Source organism: Carassius carassius, chromosome 38 (genome assembly GCF_963082965.1).
Source record: "Carassius carassius chromosome 38, fCarCar2.1, whole genome shotgun sequence".
NCBI lineage: Eukaryota > Metazoa > Chordata > Actinopteri > Cypriniformes > Cyprinidae > Carassius > Carassius carassius.
Window position 1 is genome coordinate 20169610 of NC_081792.1, and position 20036 is coordinate 20189645.

General features: G+C 35.5%; 1 protein-coding gene across 4 annotated transcripts in view; it reads right to left on the reverse strand.

Moving 5' to 3' along the window:
- LOC132119536 (IQ motif and SEC7 domain-containing protein 1-like) overlaps positions 1-20036 on the reverse strand; it is a 187709-nt gene that overhangs the window by 62988 nt on the left and 104685 nt on the right. The window contains exon 1 of one of the 4 annotated variants that reach the window (XM_059529589.1): positions 15014-15129. The exons of 2 other annotated variants lie outside the window; for them this stretch is intronic. In XM_059529589.1, the coding sequence (XP_059385572.1) occupies positions 15014-15036 (23 nt within the window). In that variant the 5' untranslated portion in view covers positions 15037-15129. Of the gene's footprint in view, positions 1-3119; positions 3587-15013; positions 15130-20036 lie in introns of those variants that run through there. One more of the 4 variants, XM_059529587.1, reaches the window with a different exon arrangement.

A 20036-nucleotide genomic window follows, 5' to 3' on the forward strand; every position in this document is an offset into this window, starting at 1 on the left:
TAATTATACAAGGCCTTTGAAGCAAATTCTGAGAACAGTCATAATACCTCTTAAATTGCACCACATTTATAGGAAATAAAAGAGTGATATAATGAAGATGACAGTTTAATACTGGCTAATAATCTCAATGGAATTGTGGAACACATTATGAGGATGAATTTATGACTACAGCAAGTCTCACTATGTGGTCTCCATCTGACAGACTAAAGCAATTAAAAGACATATCAATATTAATCAGAATCAGAATCAGAATGAGCTTTATTGCCAGGTATGTTCACACATACGAGGAATTTGTTTTCGTGACAGAGCTCCGCAGTGCAACATAACAGCGACAGAACAAAAAACACAATAAGGAATAAAAAATACAAAAAAAAAAAATACAAATACATATTTAGTAAGTAGTCATGTAATATGCAGGATAATGTACAGTTAGACTGTTATTAATGCAATGAAACCACTTTTAATTTTTTTGTCTCTTTTCATCCTCTGAAAATAATTTGAAAGCTGATTTGAAATAATAATCAATAATCCAAAAACAACAACAAAAAAGACATCCAAGTCTATGAATGAATAAATAAAATAGTTTTTTAATAATTTATAATACATTTTAATAAACGTGTGCATTAGTCAACTGCTTTACATATTTGTACTTACTTCAATATATACATTTTTATCAGTATTTCTTTCAAGAAAACCCATGACCTTGGCACTGCTTGCATAATTTCCCGCCGATTAAGCAATGGGAACATACAGTTCACTCCTATTTAGACAAATGAAATAAATGACCAAGAATGAACAGAAAAGAAGCCCTGTCTCTGCTTCACCACAATTACAAGCAAAATCTCCATAAAAGGTGAGTCTGTTTTTAAAAATGACCACAGCAGGAGGAAAAAAGCAACTGTAACTCTTGCTCTTTTTTTCCCTTTTTTTTTCCAGCATCCAGATTTAAAAAAACATTCCAGTCTGGGAAGTCTATGCCCATCTCTGTAACTGAGTGGAATATTATTGACCTGCTCTGCTAATTTGCATACGGAAGTGATGCTGTGTTTGTCCCCACTTTGTGGTAAGCCCAAACAGGTTAAAATGGCACAGAATAGGTTTTTAGATTGTACAGTAGATCTCTGTAGATGCCAAATGCAGAAACATAATGGATTTCAAATGTGTCTTAAGAAGAACTGAAGCCAGTAGAGATAAATAGTGAACAAACTGGTGTAATCATCATCAGCAATAAAAATGTTTTATATTCATAAGTGAAGCACCTGTATATGAGGTCATAAGAGGTCTCGTTCCAGACTTAAAGGGTCAGAGCCGCTTAATATACTATTAGAGGCACTTCAGCTAAAAGGGAGTCATTTTTTCATCAAGTCATCCAGAGAGTCAGACGACACTGTAAAATGACTGTTTCTGATAAGGCTATTGAATATATGTCTGATTCCATCATCAAAGTGATTGTTTGCCAAACAAAAATGTAAAATGTTTAAGCTTATGAATCATTTCAATATGCTCTAAAGAGGTTTCAGAGGGCCACTTATATCCTGACAGTACCAGCAGCAGAATTCTGTTCTGAAACAACTACTCTGAATCTACCACATGGCATGCTGAGAATACAAATAAGGGGAGATTTTTCTCTTTTGTTTCTTCAGTTTTGTTTCAAATGTGAGGTTGAAAGTCACCAGTGACACAGTATATTGTGCTTGACTGAAAGCACTGCACTGTGCACAAAGGCCACGTTGTGTGAACCGCAGTTTCCACTGATTACAGCAGTTAGGTGAAGGACACGGTTAGGCAAGAAGGTCATCAGGAACAGTTGCCAGGGGATTTCCTATCACTGCTCGAGTCAGAGATGTCCAGATTCCTTAGTCAGCAAAGGTTAAGCACTACACTATCATGTTGTTGTTGTTTTTTATGGTGGTCACTAAAGGGGAAGAAAATGGGAGACCCAAATATACATTGTATATATATAAACACATTTATAATAAAAATATGCAAATAAAATAAATAAATAAAGCTACTTAGTAAATAAAAAAATAAAAAACACAAACAACAAAAATAACTCAATCAGCATTTTTAATGAATACATAAAGCCATGTCGTTTTCAATTAATATTATATTAAATAAAAAAAATGTATTTGCAACTATTTTTAAATTAAATCAAATGGTCCATTTGAGAGATAGGTAGCGGTAATGCACTTTTAAGTCTGTGATCCGCCATAAAGCAAGAAGAAGAAGAAGATGACGCCTCACGCGCCTGCTTGAGAACGCGCTCAGGAGAGTTCTAAGAGTTTGCACATTGCGTGAAGCAGAGGTTAAAAAAAAAACTATATGAATACTGTTCAGTTTCATGTACAGACCAATCTTTTTGTGTCTTTAAACATCAATGTATCGTCACGAACCACAGGGTTTTATTTTGTTTTCTTTGTGTATGTTGTTTTAGGCGTGATACCCATCCACTTACATTATGAGACTGACATACTTCAACGGTTTAAGTTAAAAATTTCAAGTTTGTGTTTTAGTGAAGAAACAAAGTCACCTACATCTTGGATGCCCTGGGGGTAAGCAGATAAACATCACATTTAAATTTTTAGGTGAACTATCCCTTTAAAACCATATTTTAAAGGTCCGCTGGATGTAAGAAGGAAGACTATCCTCAAGCAATGATAGATCACCGGTCAGGACACACACACATGTGGCCAATCACAGGACGAAGCCCAGGGGCCCGTGGGGTACCATGCCCCACAATAGAGGATCAGATCAGTGATGAAAACGCTTGTCAGATCACAGAACACAATAGAGCTTGAGTTAAATCAGACTGACTCACTACAACCTCAGCTTCACAGCCTTTAACTCACAACAACACAAAGACACACTGTTCTGAGGTCAGTCATGACACTTTACTGACTGAATAACAGTAAAGGCTTTAATAAGCTGATCTGAAGGAGAACAATACAGTGCAGATGGTGACTCTGCTCCAACAATAAAAGCATGATTTATTAGAAATGGATTATTCATTGTCACATAGAGAAGCGCATTATCATAAGCTGATAATATCTTTAATCATTTGTAAAATAAAATTTGTATAAAAGCAAAACAAACGGCTACATTAAACAAGGAACTCTTACCTTTTATAGAAGCCATTGAGAGGCTGCAAGCAAAGAAACTGCCAGTAATCCAAACAGAAAGTCTTGAGCTTCAACATTTTCAGGGCAAGTTTAGGGATTTAGCATCTCTGCTATCCTGCATAAAACAGCTGAGATCCACGTGTTTGCACCATCACACCTGACTCAGAGGTGTTTGAGTGACTATGCCAAACGTCCCGTAGATCGACGTATGACAGGGCCTCAATGGCAGCTGTAAATCCTTCCAGCATTCATAGTAACATCCTTTGTGTTGTCTCACCCTCAATGAAGATGTCACAAACACAGACACACACACCATGTGTCCAGCTCTCCACCGCTGTGTGAGAAATCTATCTGTAGATTCTAGCACTAATCCAGCAGGCCCAAAACAGTCCAAAAGGAATAAAAATAAAAAAGCTCAGCTTTGAATTACAGCTGCTTCCATTGTCTGTCAGTGGAGATGATGACAGAATCAAGCTCCAGCATGCTCCACCGCAACCACAAAGCCCCCTATGCCCACCCCCTGCCTGTCCCGTATTAATTATGCTTTATCTGATGGTGTCCTCCCTTTGCCAGCTATGTGTGTGCTGAACAGTGCTAATCACTAGAAGCACATGGTGATCAGCAGCGACTGACGCTCACAAACACAAGCTGGCTGATTTACAACCCCACTCTGATATGTTGATGCCCGTTGCCGGGATATGGAAACACTAGCGATTAAAATGCTAAGTGGAAGCCTTAGGAGGATATTGATTGGATGGGAGTGGGAAAGTGGGTGTGGCCAAGTGAGTCAGTGAGGGCACAGATTTCTTTTCTTTTCTTTGTTCATTGCATTTTTTGATAATTTGGATAAATTGCAAAATCAAAATGGGCTGACATTAAATTTCAAGTGGTAACTAGGGATGGGATGGTATGAAAATTTAATATCATGATTATAGTGACTAAAATTATCACGATTATCAATATTATCACGGTTTTGTTGAAACGAGATGAAAGTGTTTAAAAATAGTTGATGCTCACACTGAAAACATTTCAGCAAGTTTTATATTTAATAATCAACAAACAACTAATAAAACAAGCAACTCTATGCACTTAATTTAAAGAAAGATTAAATTCTGTGGCATTTGCTTCCTTACAATGAAAAGTGAAGAAGCATAGAAAAGCATAGAAAAGTCACTGACTTTCGCCATTCCTTCTCGAAAAAAAACAAAAAAACATTGTGCGATGCGCTTGCGTCAGACTGTTGCTGGCTGGACATGATTTAATAGCGAGTTATTAAAACCGCGATAATCAAACACGGTTTTAATGATAATTCATTTTTAAACGATATTACTAACCTTCAGCACATTTTATCACGGTTATCGATAAAACCGGTTATCGTCCCATCCCTAGTGGTAACTAGCAGAGCACTTCACCTAAAACTATATCAAGAAATGTAATTTTCTGCTTAATTTTAAGGAACTATTTAATGTTCTTCTTTTTAACTTTTTCATATTAATTGAGAGGCTATTTCTGAATTAATGTAACTTTAGAAATTAATGTGTCACATTACTGGATTCTTAAGTGACAGATAAATAAATACATACATTTATTTGAGAACAAAAAGGTGTAAAAAAAGAATAGTGCCACACCTAAAATATACTCCTTCCTTACAAGAATATTAAGCATAAGATCAAACATAAATTTGATCTTGTTGTGAAAGATATCAATATATACATATTTGTATGTGAAACAATATTTAAATAATATATTTAAACAGCTTTATTTTTAAACTTACTTTTAAAAATATTTGTTACAGTACATGTCTACTTGAACTGCAGAAGAGATATATTATAAAAAATAGTAAAGAAATGTGAACTTTTTTTTTTTTAAGGGACACCTACAATATATAATTTCCCTTAAAAAGTAAATTAGATTTCAATGTCAAAGAAATCAAACAATATTTTTAAACAATCATTTAAAAAACTAATTATCATCAACATATTTTTGGAATATCTATCCATTTAAAAAAAAAAAAAAGCTAAAAAGAAAATGGTAAATAAATAAGTACACATCAATTTAAAAATATAAATGTAAACCTAAAAAAACATTATATTAAAAATAAATTTATCAGTAATGTTAAACAACAACAACCATGAAATGAAAGAAACATTATTATGCATGAGCTGAATCTAAACCTGAATATGCAGAGAAACAAATGAGATGTGACCACAACATCATGGAAATTGAATGCACTGAATGTGGTGTATTTAAGCACATGATAGCACATTCAAGCAATCCATTTCAAGGAAGCATGACCAGTAATTACCAAACCCTGTACGCGCTCACTTTTCTAGAGAATATAAACACACTTATACTGTATATATGTGTGTGTGTTTGTGTGTTTGGGATGCTCATCATTATGCAAGCTACTGAAGCCCCTGCATGCAGACGGATCTTTCTGCTCCCTCTCACGCCCTCTGAACTCTCTCAAACCCATCCACAGCCTGGCATTCAAACCACACACACAGTCCTCTTGCTGTAGATTGGTACAACAGATCAGGGAATTCTTTGTGTAAAGTGAGAAATGCTAAATGACACTATAGCAGCCAAACAGAGCTCTATAGAGTTGAGCATTCATACTGATTGTTTGCCAATAAGGCACAAAAAGTCACATGGTTAACACTAAAAAAGCACATAATTGAGCAAAATATAAACACATTTACCAAAAATATATATTTTTACATTTTATGTTGACTACAAGGGCATTGAATTGTTACATTGTACAAAATATATTTCCAATAATTTCCATAAATGTTTTCCAAATGTTTTATGACTACACACATACCAGACAGTCAGTTGACTTAAAAAAACACATCCACACTCTGCCTTTCTGCAATTTAACTCGGAATTGTATTTCATTTTAATGTTTCTTTTTACTTAAAGACCAAAAACATAAGACAGTGAAATACCAACACACATGTGCCTTTTTCTTCATTAATGAGTCCCAGCAAACAGCTCTTTTGTCTTGTGGGTGCTTTAGGGGCCCATTTTGTCGAGGAGGGGGCTGGGGGGTGGTGTTGCCCACTAAACAGATGAGGAAACATCAATCATCCGGTTGGCTTAGATGGCCTTCTTCCCTTAGCATAAAAGGCATTTTGAATGCTACATAATCATTTATACTTCCATATTTAAAAAAGAAAACAAAAAAATGTTGTAAAACATACAATTTTTAGGTCATATAAAAGAGAAAGGGCACAACAGAAGAAGTGGTCATTCTTTAAAAAACAATTGCTATGCTAGGCTAAAAATACTGAAGACTCTAGTTTCTTCAACAAAGCTTTAATGGGGGAAGGTGTAAGTGCTCTTGAGCGGGCAGACCAGGCTAAAGCCGCTCATTAGTCCTTCTTGTACACCAGGTGTTGGCCTTTCAGGACCCAGCTGTGCTCCACATCCCCAGTAAATGAGCATCTCTATGACACGGCTAATGACAGCGGTCAGCACCGAGGAAGCACACGCCACACACTGCTATTAATGAGCCAGTGCACCAGTTAATGGCCCCCAGGCACAGTTGCATGAATGCCAGTTTTACGATACAGGGCATCATATTCAAGAATGACACTCAAGGGAATGCAGGGGAAAATCTCAAAATGATAGATCTGTGTTAATTAAAGGTTATATATGTAATGCACGACAGCACGAGTGCATAAAAATGGCTGGATTTATTTGATAAAGCAAACAAAAGAACAATTAGAATTGTAATTTGATGAAAAATTATTCTATTTTATCATATTTCAAAATGTAATTTATTCCTGTGATGCAAAACTGAATTTCATCTTCAGTGTCACAAGATCCTTCAGAAATCATTCTAATAAACTAATTTGATGCTCAAGAAACATTTCTTATTATTATCTTATTATTATTATGAAAGCTGTGAAACCGTGAAACTTTTTTCCTTCATTTTTGATTAATAAAATGGCCAAAAGAAAAGCATTTATTCTTATCTTCTTAAAAATAAAAATCTACAGTCATACAGTATATTTTACCAATTTTTGGACAAAATATAATTTAACTGTAGTGCAACTTGTAGTGCTGCTGAAATATTAATGACTAGCTTAAAAGCACAAATACAGATGACTGAGCTCTGATTTATGTTTTAATGTTTAACTATATTTTTATCTGATGACCAATAGTTAAATATACCTTTTAAATCCAATTAGACAAATATTATTGCTAATGACACTGTAAATGCCTTCAGAAGTGCCTTTAGTTAGAAGAGGTAAAATACAAACGGTAAAAGAAAAAAAAAGAATTACAAATAATACGCTAAAAATACTGTAAAATTACAACAATATATGTCAGTAGTGTTAGGTATCGGAAAATAACAATTGTTCACAATTCTTACAAAACAGCAATATAACATTTGTGATTGCTGGATAGCCACATTACTCACAGAAAATTCACAGAAAAAGCAAACCAGTCTGTATTTCACAAAGAAGTAACAGCTGTGTAAATACAGGTTGGTTTCAGTCTCAGGGACTGTTTTAATACACATAAGAACTGATTATATAACTATGTTTGCTCTATTGTAATGGTTCATCCCCAGGTCCTGGTGTCTCTTCAAAGACAGATTTTCTAGTGAAATAGAGAGTTAAAAAACATAGAGGAGCTTTTATATCAGTCCAAAAAACACTGCCCTCCCTGAAGGAAAAACCAGCTTAGGCTGGTAGCCATGTTTTGGAACATGGTTTCTAGCTAGTCTTAGCCTGTAGACCAGCTGGAGCTGGATCAGCTTAAGTTGGTTTCTGGAACATGGTAGCTAGTCAGCTAGCTAATACGCAACTTGAACCAGCAAAACATCAGCTGCCATGTGCCAAAAAACAGCTTAAACTGGATTTTCCAACAACATATTTGTTTGTTTGTTGTCAATAACCCACCACATCTGATAAAAACTGCAAACATGGCGATGTGAGATCATGGCACTCACTCCCAGTCTCCATCTTGTCTCTACTCACTCAGCTAACTTCATTACTTCCCTCTTTTCTCTTCACAATGTTAACACCCTTTACTATTGAGCTGTATGGCTTCTCCCCCGGTGAATTGGGTGACGATCCCATCAGAGATACATTTTACCGATAAAACGTCTGAAGTGGCGTTATCTGTGCTGCACCGGTTTGATTGGCGGAAACCAATAAACGCTAAATATAATCGGGCTTCAGCTTGCGGGCTGTCTTAAAGACCCCCGAGAGGCCTTGGCCACCTCAAAGGGGTAGGTGGGTGTGTAATTGCAGTTATTGTCTTGGCACATGGGGCCAGATGGGGTCTAGGCTGAAATGAGGAGGGTAGGCTGTATTTTCGTGGCCTCAGTATCACTTTTCTGAGAGATGGCTATCATGGTGAAGAGCTCTTTCTGGACTCTGGCAGATAGTCTAATTTATCTAAATAAATCCTGCTGTGCTGCTATCCTGTAGAAGGTGCCCAGAAACTCAGGGAGCTGAATTATGATGCCCAACTGACCGCGGGGCTTAAGAGAAGCCAATATGTGCATGGCTGATTTTCAAATTGGCCCTTTTTAAAGTCAACTAAAAGACACAGCCTGGATGTCCATCTACTGGACAGATAAAGCTTCTATAACCTAAAAAAGTCCTTTATACTGGACTAACTATTGTTCAAAATGCTTGGAAAAACAGTGCAACAACTGAGGGATTATTGCCTACTGGTGGCCCATTTGGGGCTAAATGCAGCACTGGGTTATGTATTTATGACCCTGTCAGGAATCTGGATAGGGGAAAAAAAAGAAGAAGAGAAAAACAGAATAACTTTGTCTATTTTTAGTCTGGTATTATTGTGATCACTCCCTTTCAAAGGTCTTCAGAAAGCCCACCACTCCACTTCCCCCCTCAAAGCTGGAACAATAGCTGCCTGTGGACAGTCCCTGTGAGAATCGTTCAAGCACAAAGAAACAAGAGTGCAAAACTCACAGCCAGCTCTTGATGACATCAGTTCGCAACTATTTATATAGTTCCAAATGCCCTAAAGTGGATCATAATGGCACTTCTTGACATGTCTCATTTCTCTAAGACATCTAAATGGGTAAATTTGCAGTTCATTCTATTCAGAAATCCATTACTACAACATGGAAGATGAAGATATCAGCACCCCAAAAAACATAAAAATAAATATATATTTCTACTAGATTTAAACTGTTTTCACTTGCAATATGTCAGTTGCTTTCTCTCCCTACATATAGAGAGATTTACAGATACATAAATTCTATAATATATAATAAGGCAAAATTAGTTAGATTAATTAATATATTTTTTATTATTAGTAGTAGTACAAAATTATATTTTACTAATATTAAATCATTATTATTATCTTTATTTTATAATATAAATAATCAAGACAAATACATAATAATTTGTCATGCTCTCTATATTGTATGTTTTTCGGATGCTGATGACCGATTTCATGCTTTTAAAACTACAGCAATGCTTTTTATAAATGTGATAAATTATTCCTGATCTTTATTGAAGATAATCACATTGTCTTATGAAATTCTCCAGGTATTTTTGTCAGAAACTCTGCCATTAGCATTACTGCAGAGTATTGCTTGGGCATATTCCAGATGTTCTTTGTTAACTATTACTGCACAGACTGTCCATACACATTCATACATCATGCAAAATTGACCATAGCTGCATGCTCCCTCTAGTGGCCTAAAACAAGCATTTTGCAGTCCATCCCCTCATTAATATTCCACACGCTTCCACATGCATTTTTTTGTTCTATGCACTCCTGCCAAAGGCAAAACACACCATCTTAAAACTTGATCCTCTTATGAACCTATGATCACATCACCTGGTGCACAGACATACAAATTACACAGAAACAAATGGCTGCACATGCAAATGAGGGCAGCTGGCTGTAGAACAGGATCAGATGTGAGTTTAGCATATTAAACGACTGGTTGCCTTCCGGTGTGGGAAAGCACATGCAAACTAAATGGACTTCAATGGTGAGTGCATTAAAGCATTGTGCGTATTTATTCGATGTCATCGAGGGACGTGTGCCATCTGAGCTCGTTGGAAACAGGCCAGACTGCTTAAAACACATTTAACCAAGGTCTAATGGTCTAAGTATTTAACGACCGCATGAGATTAAGAGCCAATTAATTCAATCACATTGCAAAGACTTGGATGGAGACCGATTACACTAAAACTCATCAACTTCACTCATTATGTGGGCCATAACACCAGATCTGAACTAAAAATGGCTTGTTGGATGGATAACTGTAGTGGCCCTCAACACTAATGAAACAGTTAGAGTCTCTCAGCTTCATTATGATCAGATCATTAATGACTCTTTATTAAGAATCATATGCATTTTTGAAACTTCTTAATGATAACATCTTGTATATGAGAAACGTTTTCATCTATTCCCCAATCAAATTATGAATTCAAAGAGACAAAGACTGGAAAGCAATGATATGGTGCTATTTTTGAGGTTGATGTGACAGCTTTGTGACAGAGTGCTCTCCTCACACCGAGATGAAACAGGGAAGCCTTAGAGGGTTCAACCTTTGCTTTAAAGTGCCTGTTTGTTGACAGCGAATTAAATAATTCCATATAAAGATGAAAGATGAATAAAATGTCAGCAGAGGCATGCTGGTTTGCGCAGTTAAGCAGGTGATAGCAGTGGTGTTGGAGTGTTGGAAGTGAGTAAATCAGCCCTTAAAAAAACTCATAACTGACTCTTCAAATGTGTGGCACTGTATGGGCACTTCATTACTGAATCCTAATGGCAAGGGACAACTACATTTTCACATTTTCTGAAGAAAAAATATTCTGTCCTGGCTGTTAGCCTATGTTGCTATGCAGTTACTAGGGTGTTCAGGTAGTTGCTATGGTATTGACAGGTAGTTGTTTACTGGTCTATATCAAAAATATATAATATGCAAAAAGCATGAGAAAAAAATCATGAAATGCTGTATCAGAAAAAGAAAAAAAGAAAAATAAATATTTAAAAAATAAAATAAATAAACACTGTCCTGCTTTTTTTAAATTGTCAGTTGGTTATTTTATTATTGTGTCTAAAACAATATACTAAACAAATACAAAAAAAAAAAAAAACAATAATAAAAAAATAATAGACAGTTAAGCTTAAAAAAATTGTTCGGACACAATAGTTATATATAATAATATGGCTTTTTCAAATTTAAAGCATTAATGTAACAAAAAGCAATACATCAGCTTAAATGTATTTATATATTTATAAATGTATATAAAGACTGTATATATTAATGAATAAAAAATATATTGTTATTTCTTTGATAAATTTTACTTAAATTACATAATTAAATGTATTATATTTCAATTACAGTGTAAAATAATTATTTGCAAATTATTATAATTATATTTAAATTCTTTGCAACAGAGTTAATAGTCCAGTTTATTAAAACATTAAAACGTAGGTTAAAAAACTATTCTTTACATTTTATGTTGGGGGATATATTATGTCTTAGTAAAACACAAATTAAATATTTTAATAACATAATACTACAGATAAATATCCAATAAATTAATAATAGATGACTTATATGTATGAATAGCGCTTTAGCTCTCAATACACTTGTAACAGTGTACTGCTGTAATAGCAGTTCAGGTGCCAAGAAAAAAAGTCTGCCATTTGAGACCGTGAACAAAGTGTGCATTTCTCTTACAGCAGACATGACGCTCTTGTCTAGTGGTTTCACATAAGCACTAAAAATCCTGAGGGACACAGAGCCTATAGTTCAGCACAGAAAATCCACCAGGCTATTTTTGAGGGTCATAGCATGACCCTACCAGCAGAGCCTTGTCAGACCCAATGGACTTTCATCTTCAGGGCCATAGTGGGGAACATGAACCAGTTATTGGTCTCACTTCATGTGGTTTGAGATAGCAGTCATGGAGATTTTCAGTTCAGGGTGCTGAATTTTCTTTTTCTGCACCTACTTCCTGATTCCATAACACATTTCCAAGTTTTTAATGCTCCTAAAAAGGATCTGAACAACATGAGGGTGAGGAGAGCTGAGGTTTAGAGGTTAGCAAACATGCTTGTGTAAGTAATACATCAAGGTTTTCACATTCCGTCATTTTCTAATCCCATTCCCACCTCTACTACCAAATATCTAAGACTTCTCTCTACTATTCTATTATGATAAAAGTTACAAAATGGCCAAAAATAAAAGTTATACAAGCAAATTGACTTAACCAGTGACATTAACACTATGTTGGTCTAAAGATTGCCAGCACAAGTCCATCTTCATAATTAAATCTATTAAATTCAATGAGCAGCAGTCAGTCCAAGACAATAACATTGATCATGAGGTCACAAACAGGTATGCATTCATTTTCCTGTCAGGTGTTACTGACTGGTGCTACTGGACAATGTAGCCATGCTGTATAATATAAAAACACTCATGCATGCACATGAGCTTTAAAGCAAGAATAGAGCATCAGTGATTCAGATCATGAGGCATAGTAAATGCAGATGCAAAACAACAAAGATAATTGCAATGAAATCTGAGCTACTGCATTTTGAGTAAATCAATACATACAGGTGGAGATGAGCTACTCACACTTTATGGAGGGGGCAAATCATCACTAAAAAATGTAGTAAAGAGCTGAGGGAACCACATTCTTACTGGTACCTGAAAGTATCATGAAATTACACCAAATATTTAACACACAATGCATAGCTGTTCACATTCTGTAAAAATTGGAGGAGCTTTCTGCGAAGTAAAAACCCCAAGAGTTCATAAGACCGCTAAAGATGTCACTAAGCAACTAACACTTTGAAACTTGTAGCATCATTAGGGGTGTGAAAATACACAAATCATGTTTAATTCATACAATTAAGTAACTATTAAGAACAGCTATTTGCTGTCATCTTCAAGACTGCACATACAGCACATAACAGCTTATATCATACAACTGAGCAATTATTAACAACATACATCTAAATGTCTTATAGTATTTGTAATTATTTATTAGGATTGAAGGTACTATTCCACAGATTTTAATAATTGTAAAATATTTCAGTGATAAAATGAATGTGTGTATGTATGTATGTATGTGTGTATGTGCATATATACACACACACAATTTATGATATATAATCTAAATATTAATTAAATAATTAACAAATAGTCTTATTTCTAATTGAATTAACAACATTCAAAAATTGAAAATAGTATACCTGCCAACTTTACTTATTACTTAAATTCTGAATATATCTGATTTTGTGTGTATAAAAACCACAAGGGAATATAGGTGATTAATACTGAAAACTGTAATGTTTGACAATATCATATCATAAACTCAACAATGTCAAACTTTGCACACACACACACACACACATATATATATATAAATCTATGTATATCTCAGCAACCTATGACACTTGATCACAAAATTTGACAGTTATACTAAAAGTTCATGCTGATAACCAGGTTAGAAGCACAAATACCATCAGTGCTCTGAGTGACAGAATAATGCATTGCCACCACGCTGAATCCTGCTCGTCTGGACTCTCGCCGGCAGGCTAATGTGAACGCCTTCCTCCTGCGAGGCACAGCACCATGCCACCTCCCATTACTGTCACTGACACGACTGCTATAGTCAAGCTCTAAAAACACATTCAAATCACTTTCACACAAAACGTTTCAGCTGTGCATTTCTGGAGAGCACGGTCTTTAATTGTCCAGCAGAGAGAAAGAGAGAAAGAGTTATGAGTCATGGTTCGCTCTGGAGGAGTAATGCTTGTACAGGGTGACCTTGCGTGAGTATCACATGACAGCGAAAGGCTGTCCCAATTCCCCTTCCTCCCTTCCCCCCTGGGATGAGGCACAGCGGGTGGCAGTGGAAGATGTGCAGGCAGACAGAGCTACCGACTAATGCAACGTCCCATCTATCTATCTATCTATCCATCCATCCATCCATCCATCCATCCATCCATCCATCCATCCATCCATCCATCCATCCATCCATCCATCCATCCATCCATCCATCCATCCATCCATCCATCCATCCATCCATCCATCCATCCATCCATCCATCCATCCATCCATCCATCCATCCATCCAACAAATATTATCATTTATTACAATAATTAAGTGATTTGTTCAATTATATTTTGCTCCTTAAAATCTTTTGAATGTTTAAAATGACTAGCCTTATTAACACAAACATCATTTAAAGTTTGTCTACATATATCAAATAATTTTTTCAGAACTTTTAAGGGCATGCTTGTGCAAAAGAAAAACTCAAAAATAAGCGTAAATCTTGAATCTCAGAGAGAGGACATGTGTTCATTCAGCCTGACAAACAGTGGTCCGCTCAACACGGACTGAAACTGCAGTCTTATACCGTTTCTAAAAATAGTCCCGGCGTGACATCACCGGAGCTACGTAAACACTGTCCACTTTGTTTTCAGTCTGTGTGCGTGAGATATCTCAGCGTACAGAGCCAACCTTATCCCTCTGCCCTGGGTTTAGAGAGATACAGCCTGCGGCAAACTCGCAGAACATGCTGAACGTGTCTGCCTCAAACAGTCGACGAGTCCATTAACAATCAAACACATGACCCAAGATTCTGCTCCTCGTATGATGTGATGGCTTTTCAAAATATTAAATGAAGCATCAAGCTACTGCAGCAGTCAAGATGTCACGTATCAAATTGAAACGAGCTCTTACCCCCACAGATAAGGGCAGAATAACAAGATCTGTGCACTCTCACAAGCTCTCTCATTCATTTATTTGACATCATGCTCATGAATGCAATGCTGAATAACATCTGTTGTTTCATAATAAAACAAGCTCAATATTCCTGGCACAATCACACACACTCAAATGCACAATTCAAACAAGTACTCACAAATGGTAGCGATGACAAGCCATGAAGATGCTATGTTGTGTGTGAGTCTCTTGAGCGCGCCAAACTAAGCTTCAGTCACACACACACACACACACACCTCTCTTCTCTCAAACACTCGCAGGCGTGTTCAGCTCATTCAAGCTTAGCCTCAGCAGGGCGGCACACGGCACCGAATGTGTGATGTAATAAGCAACACGCAGCAGCAATCAGTGACGTTTTCTATGAGATTCAGAGTTGTGAATAGACACATTCATATGATGGATCAATAATGGGTATGATTGGAAATGCACTTTTTCTGCCCCCGATTTGTTTTTGTTTACATCTGATCTGTCCAAACCTGAACTGTAGTATGGCTCAGGGAGCCAGAGACCCAGTTGGCTCTGTGGTTGCTATAGTAACAGATTCTGTTTGTGAGGCTGGACCAATCAGCACGTGTGTGGAGCATTACTAATGACACAAACAGACTCAACTAACAAAACCTTGTGTGAATAGACAAGCTGAAGAGAGAGATTTAAGATATGTTGTTACTACTGGTCTATGTCTTTAATCTAAATATCACTGGCTGTGATTTAAAGTGTTTAATTGTTGGTCTACATCTCTATTATTAAACTGTTGTGCCCAATTATTATAATTTTTTTAATTGTTGGTTTTTGTCTCTTATATAAAATTATTTGTTTAATTGTTGATCTAAGGCCCCGCACAAAATCACTGCTCCTGATTTTTATTTTTTAATTGTTGGTCAAATAAAAAAGAAATACAATGAAATTAGTTGTACAAAATGCTGTACAATTTTTTATTTTGTTGCTCTACAATTCCTATATAAAAACCCCGGCTATGATTTCAATTCTTTTTAAATTTAATTTTATTTATGATTTTCAATGTAATTATTTATTTTGCTTGCATTTCTAATATAAAATCACTTTAAAAATTGTTGTTCTATATTTTTTTTGTAATTTATCTAGCTGGATGTTTTGTAAAAATTAAATTAAATTTAAAATCTCTGAGTGGGATTAAAAATTTATTATTGTTGGTTTACATCTCTAAAATTGCATGTCCCTATTACAGTTTTTCTGATTTGCTGTTTCATGTTCCTAATATAAAATTGTTGGTCACAAAATTAATAATAATTTCATTTCATTTTTATAAAATCTCTGGGCCTAAATGTGTGTGTATATATATATATGTATATATATATTTTTTTTTTTAAATAAACGTCTGTAATACAAAATCACTGCCTGTGAAGCATTTTTTTTAAACTGTTGATCAACATATTTAATATTAAAATTGCAGGTTGCCCACACATCAAGATTAACCGCTGCCAGTTTGACTTTTTTTTCTGGGATGACTCAACAGACAAACCATTCCTCTCCTGCTGGGACCCTCCACCACGTACCTGTCACCAGGTAACAACAACGCCGTGGCACATGTACATTACTGGTTACCTGACACAATACCTGTCAGATAAAACACATTCCCAACAAGCACCAGGAGACTTAACCAGCTCCCACAGACCCTAATACCACCACGAGCTGACATACCTGTAGCACTCAACACAGAGAAGGGCTTTAGAAACATCTCCACCCTGATATAACAAAGTCAAAGCCTTTGTTATTGTGATTCAACCTCCTGAAGAAGCATTGCACTGTGGGATCACATCTTTTCAGGGGCAGGAAAAGGCAAAGTAATGAGGCTGTACATCCCCACGCAAACACGCTCATTATGAAGTCTTGGTGGCAGGCACGAGGCAGAGACTTTTACAAACTGTGTGCATGCATGTAGAGATGATGGACAGGGGCTGGGAGGAAAAGCTGGAGGTGCATCTATCAGGGACACCAGCTTTGATGCAGCTGTCAAGAGATGCTGAAATAATGATAGATCAAAATGATGTGCATTAAATTCACTTAATAATACAATGTTAATCTCAAAGACATGTACACCATAATGAAATAGCCATTTGCAAATACCTAAAAAATAAATAAAAAAATCTGTCATCCACAGAGTTTCACAAAGACATTTAAAGGAATGCACTGCATTTAATTCATGTATTCATGCAGGAGACGTGAAAAGTGCAAGCCCTGGCAGTCCACTCAGACACACCAGTCACAACACTAGAGCGCTGCTAAGTATAGGTGTCAACTATAAAATAAAAATCTTGAATCATTTGTCACTGAAACAGGTACATACTGTATATGCATAATAAAAAAAATTTAAATATTAAAAAATGCTACAAACCAGAAATGTGCTACACTACTTTTACAAAATCAGCTGGGGTTGTATAAGGGTCAATGACAAATAAGGTATGGCAAGAGGAGAAATTCAAAAATCTTTAATAATTTTTTGTTTTAATTCCTCTGTACAGCACTTTGGTTGCAGCTTATGTTGTTTTGAAATGAGCTTTATAAATTAGTAAACTAAACTAATTAAAATTTATATTTGGCCATTTTTTTATCATTTATTTTTTATTTTTTACAAAAGTTAAAACTGAATGTACCTGAAAATGTCAAATGGTGTAACAGACAAAGAATAAGGAACATTCAATAATTTATCCACCTAGACGGCATGTCAGCATACTCATAGAAATAAATACTTCATTTTGAAATATTGAAAATAGATTTTATTACAGTTATCTCGAAATGTAAAGTTTAATGCGTTTTCACAATATTTACAATATTATCTGTTTTCTAAATAATCTTTGACAAATTATGTAACAATTGTTAAAAAAACATTACATTAAACCAGATGATTACATTTTATTCCACATTCATTTTCCTGTATATAATTATATTTTTATGAACAATAGTGATTACGCCAATTGACACAAACCAGTCACACCACCTGACCATGTTGCTTCTACAGCCAAAGACAATTATTTGTTGAAGAAATTTACACTGAAAATCAATCATGAGAGTCAACAAGTTCAGTTGAAGTGGTTTTATTTTATTTGTGATAAAGGCCTCCTGAAACAAATTGATGTGATTTTGTTACTAAAAATGCCTACATGTAAATCTTTATAAACCGTAATCTCTAGCTTTCGCTAACTGTCTTAATGGTGTACAAGAGAGGGTGGTGTTCCAGCCAGATGACATAGGATTTAAGCGTAGCTTAAGATCCGGTGAGAACCAAGTGAGAACCAAGTTTTGTACAGCAAAAAGAAAACTAGTCTTGTCTTGGCTTATACCGAAACACTGACATTTTTCTTTATAAAACCCTCATTTTGTACTTAGTTCTAATAGTTCTATTACCCTAAATAGTTCTAATGATTATGCCAAACTAATGGTGGCTGAGAGACATATGCAAATAGAAAAAACACCAGTAAATTAAGAAAACCTCTTCATCAGTTTGACAACACATACACTGCAAATAATTACAATGCGAACAAATACAGAAATGCACTGCAAAAACTCGCAATACAATCAAACACAAAAATGCAGCATAAATACAGAAACGTGCTGCAAATACACACAGACCACATCGGAAATGTATAAGGGAACCGCAACAAGTGACGAACCTAGCTGGACACGCTTCAGTTTTGTTTTAATGCAGTTGGTTGAAACACTGACTAAGCGATTACGAGGCATGTTCATTCATTTTATATCATAAAACTAGAAGTAAAGAGGAAGGGATGATCATGCGTTTATACAGCGATCTGCCATGCCACATCAAAGAGCATCAAAACCACGTTTATTGTTTGAATTTTCCGTAAAAAATTGACACAAAATGAGACTTTGATTCTTATCAAAAGTAACAAATGTCAAACTGAAAGTTTCAATTGAATTTAGACTCATGCCAAACTGAAAAACAGTACCGAAATTTTTTGGTACGAATAATATGTGTGTGTACATCATCGATGTTATTTGATCAAATAAATGCAGTTTTTAGTATTTTATTTAAATAAAAAAAATGTTCATTCAAATTATAATGCATTAACATTTCAAATTATAATGCATTAACATTTACAGCATTAGGAAAAAATGCAACAAGATGCAAACTATAAAATAATGCAAAATGTTATTGAATGTATGTATTTTTCAACACATTCTTATTGATGCTTTCAGAACAACCACAAATCTTTTTTTTTTTTTTTTTTTACTTTATTGACTGTATTTGACACAGCTAGATAAAATTTCCTTCATGACAAAACAACAGAATTTGCAACTAAATAAGAAACAGAGAAAACACCATCCTTGATGACCAATCATCCATCACAATTCCACACACATTCTGAGGTGAGGTAAAGAGGGAGCAAAACAACACACAAGTGCTCTATCTATGATCCAACTTCGATTCCTGGAAATAGCACTCATTCACTTCCCTGGAGAGGATGGCTGGAAATTGTGTGTCTACGTTTGTGTGTGTGTGTGTGTGTGTGTGTGTGTGTGTGTGTGTGTGGTGGTTTCAAAGAGGACTGCCCCCAGTCTTATTCACGCAACTACAGTACATTTGATCAGAACTTAGTTTTGGCTGAGAGGGCCATGCTGAGTTACTCTTTCGTTTCGGCGATGTTCAACCTCTGCTCTCTGAGGCTCTTGTCTGAGGAGCTGAGGCAGGCTAATCTCTGCTAGCCCTGAGCCATACTCACTAACAATACAGCACCGAGGGAGAAAAGATCACTTACAACTGAACATCTATTACGGAGAAAGTATTTATTGATTTGCTGAGATGGAGGCAGGGGCTTGATACACTGGAGAGATTTGCAGAGGAGGCAGGAGGCATGAGACAGAATTGATGCAAACATATTCATGAGGCAGAACTGATGCAGAAGTATCTGCTAATTTTCAATAAATCAATTCAATTCTAAAAATAAAAATCATATTAACAATTTAATTATAGAAAACCCTACACAAAATATGTGCCAAAATTGAAAATGAAATTATTTCATTTCAATTTCCACGGTGACAATGCTTCGTCCATGTCAACTTGAAAAATGAAATGCAGCTGGTGATTTGATATTTAATTTTCACTGCAATTTCGAGGCAAGACTGCCAATACTAAAATGAAAAGGCAAACAAAGCGTTTTATTAAT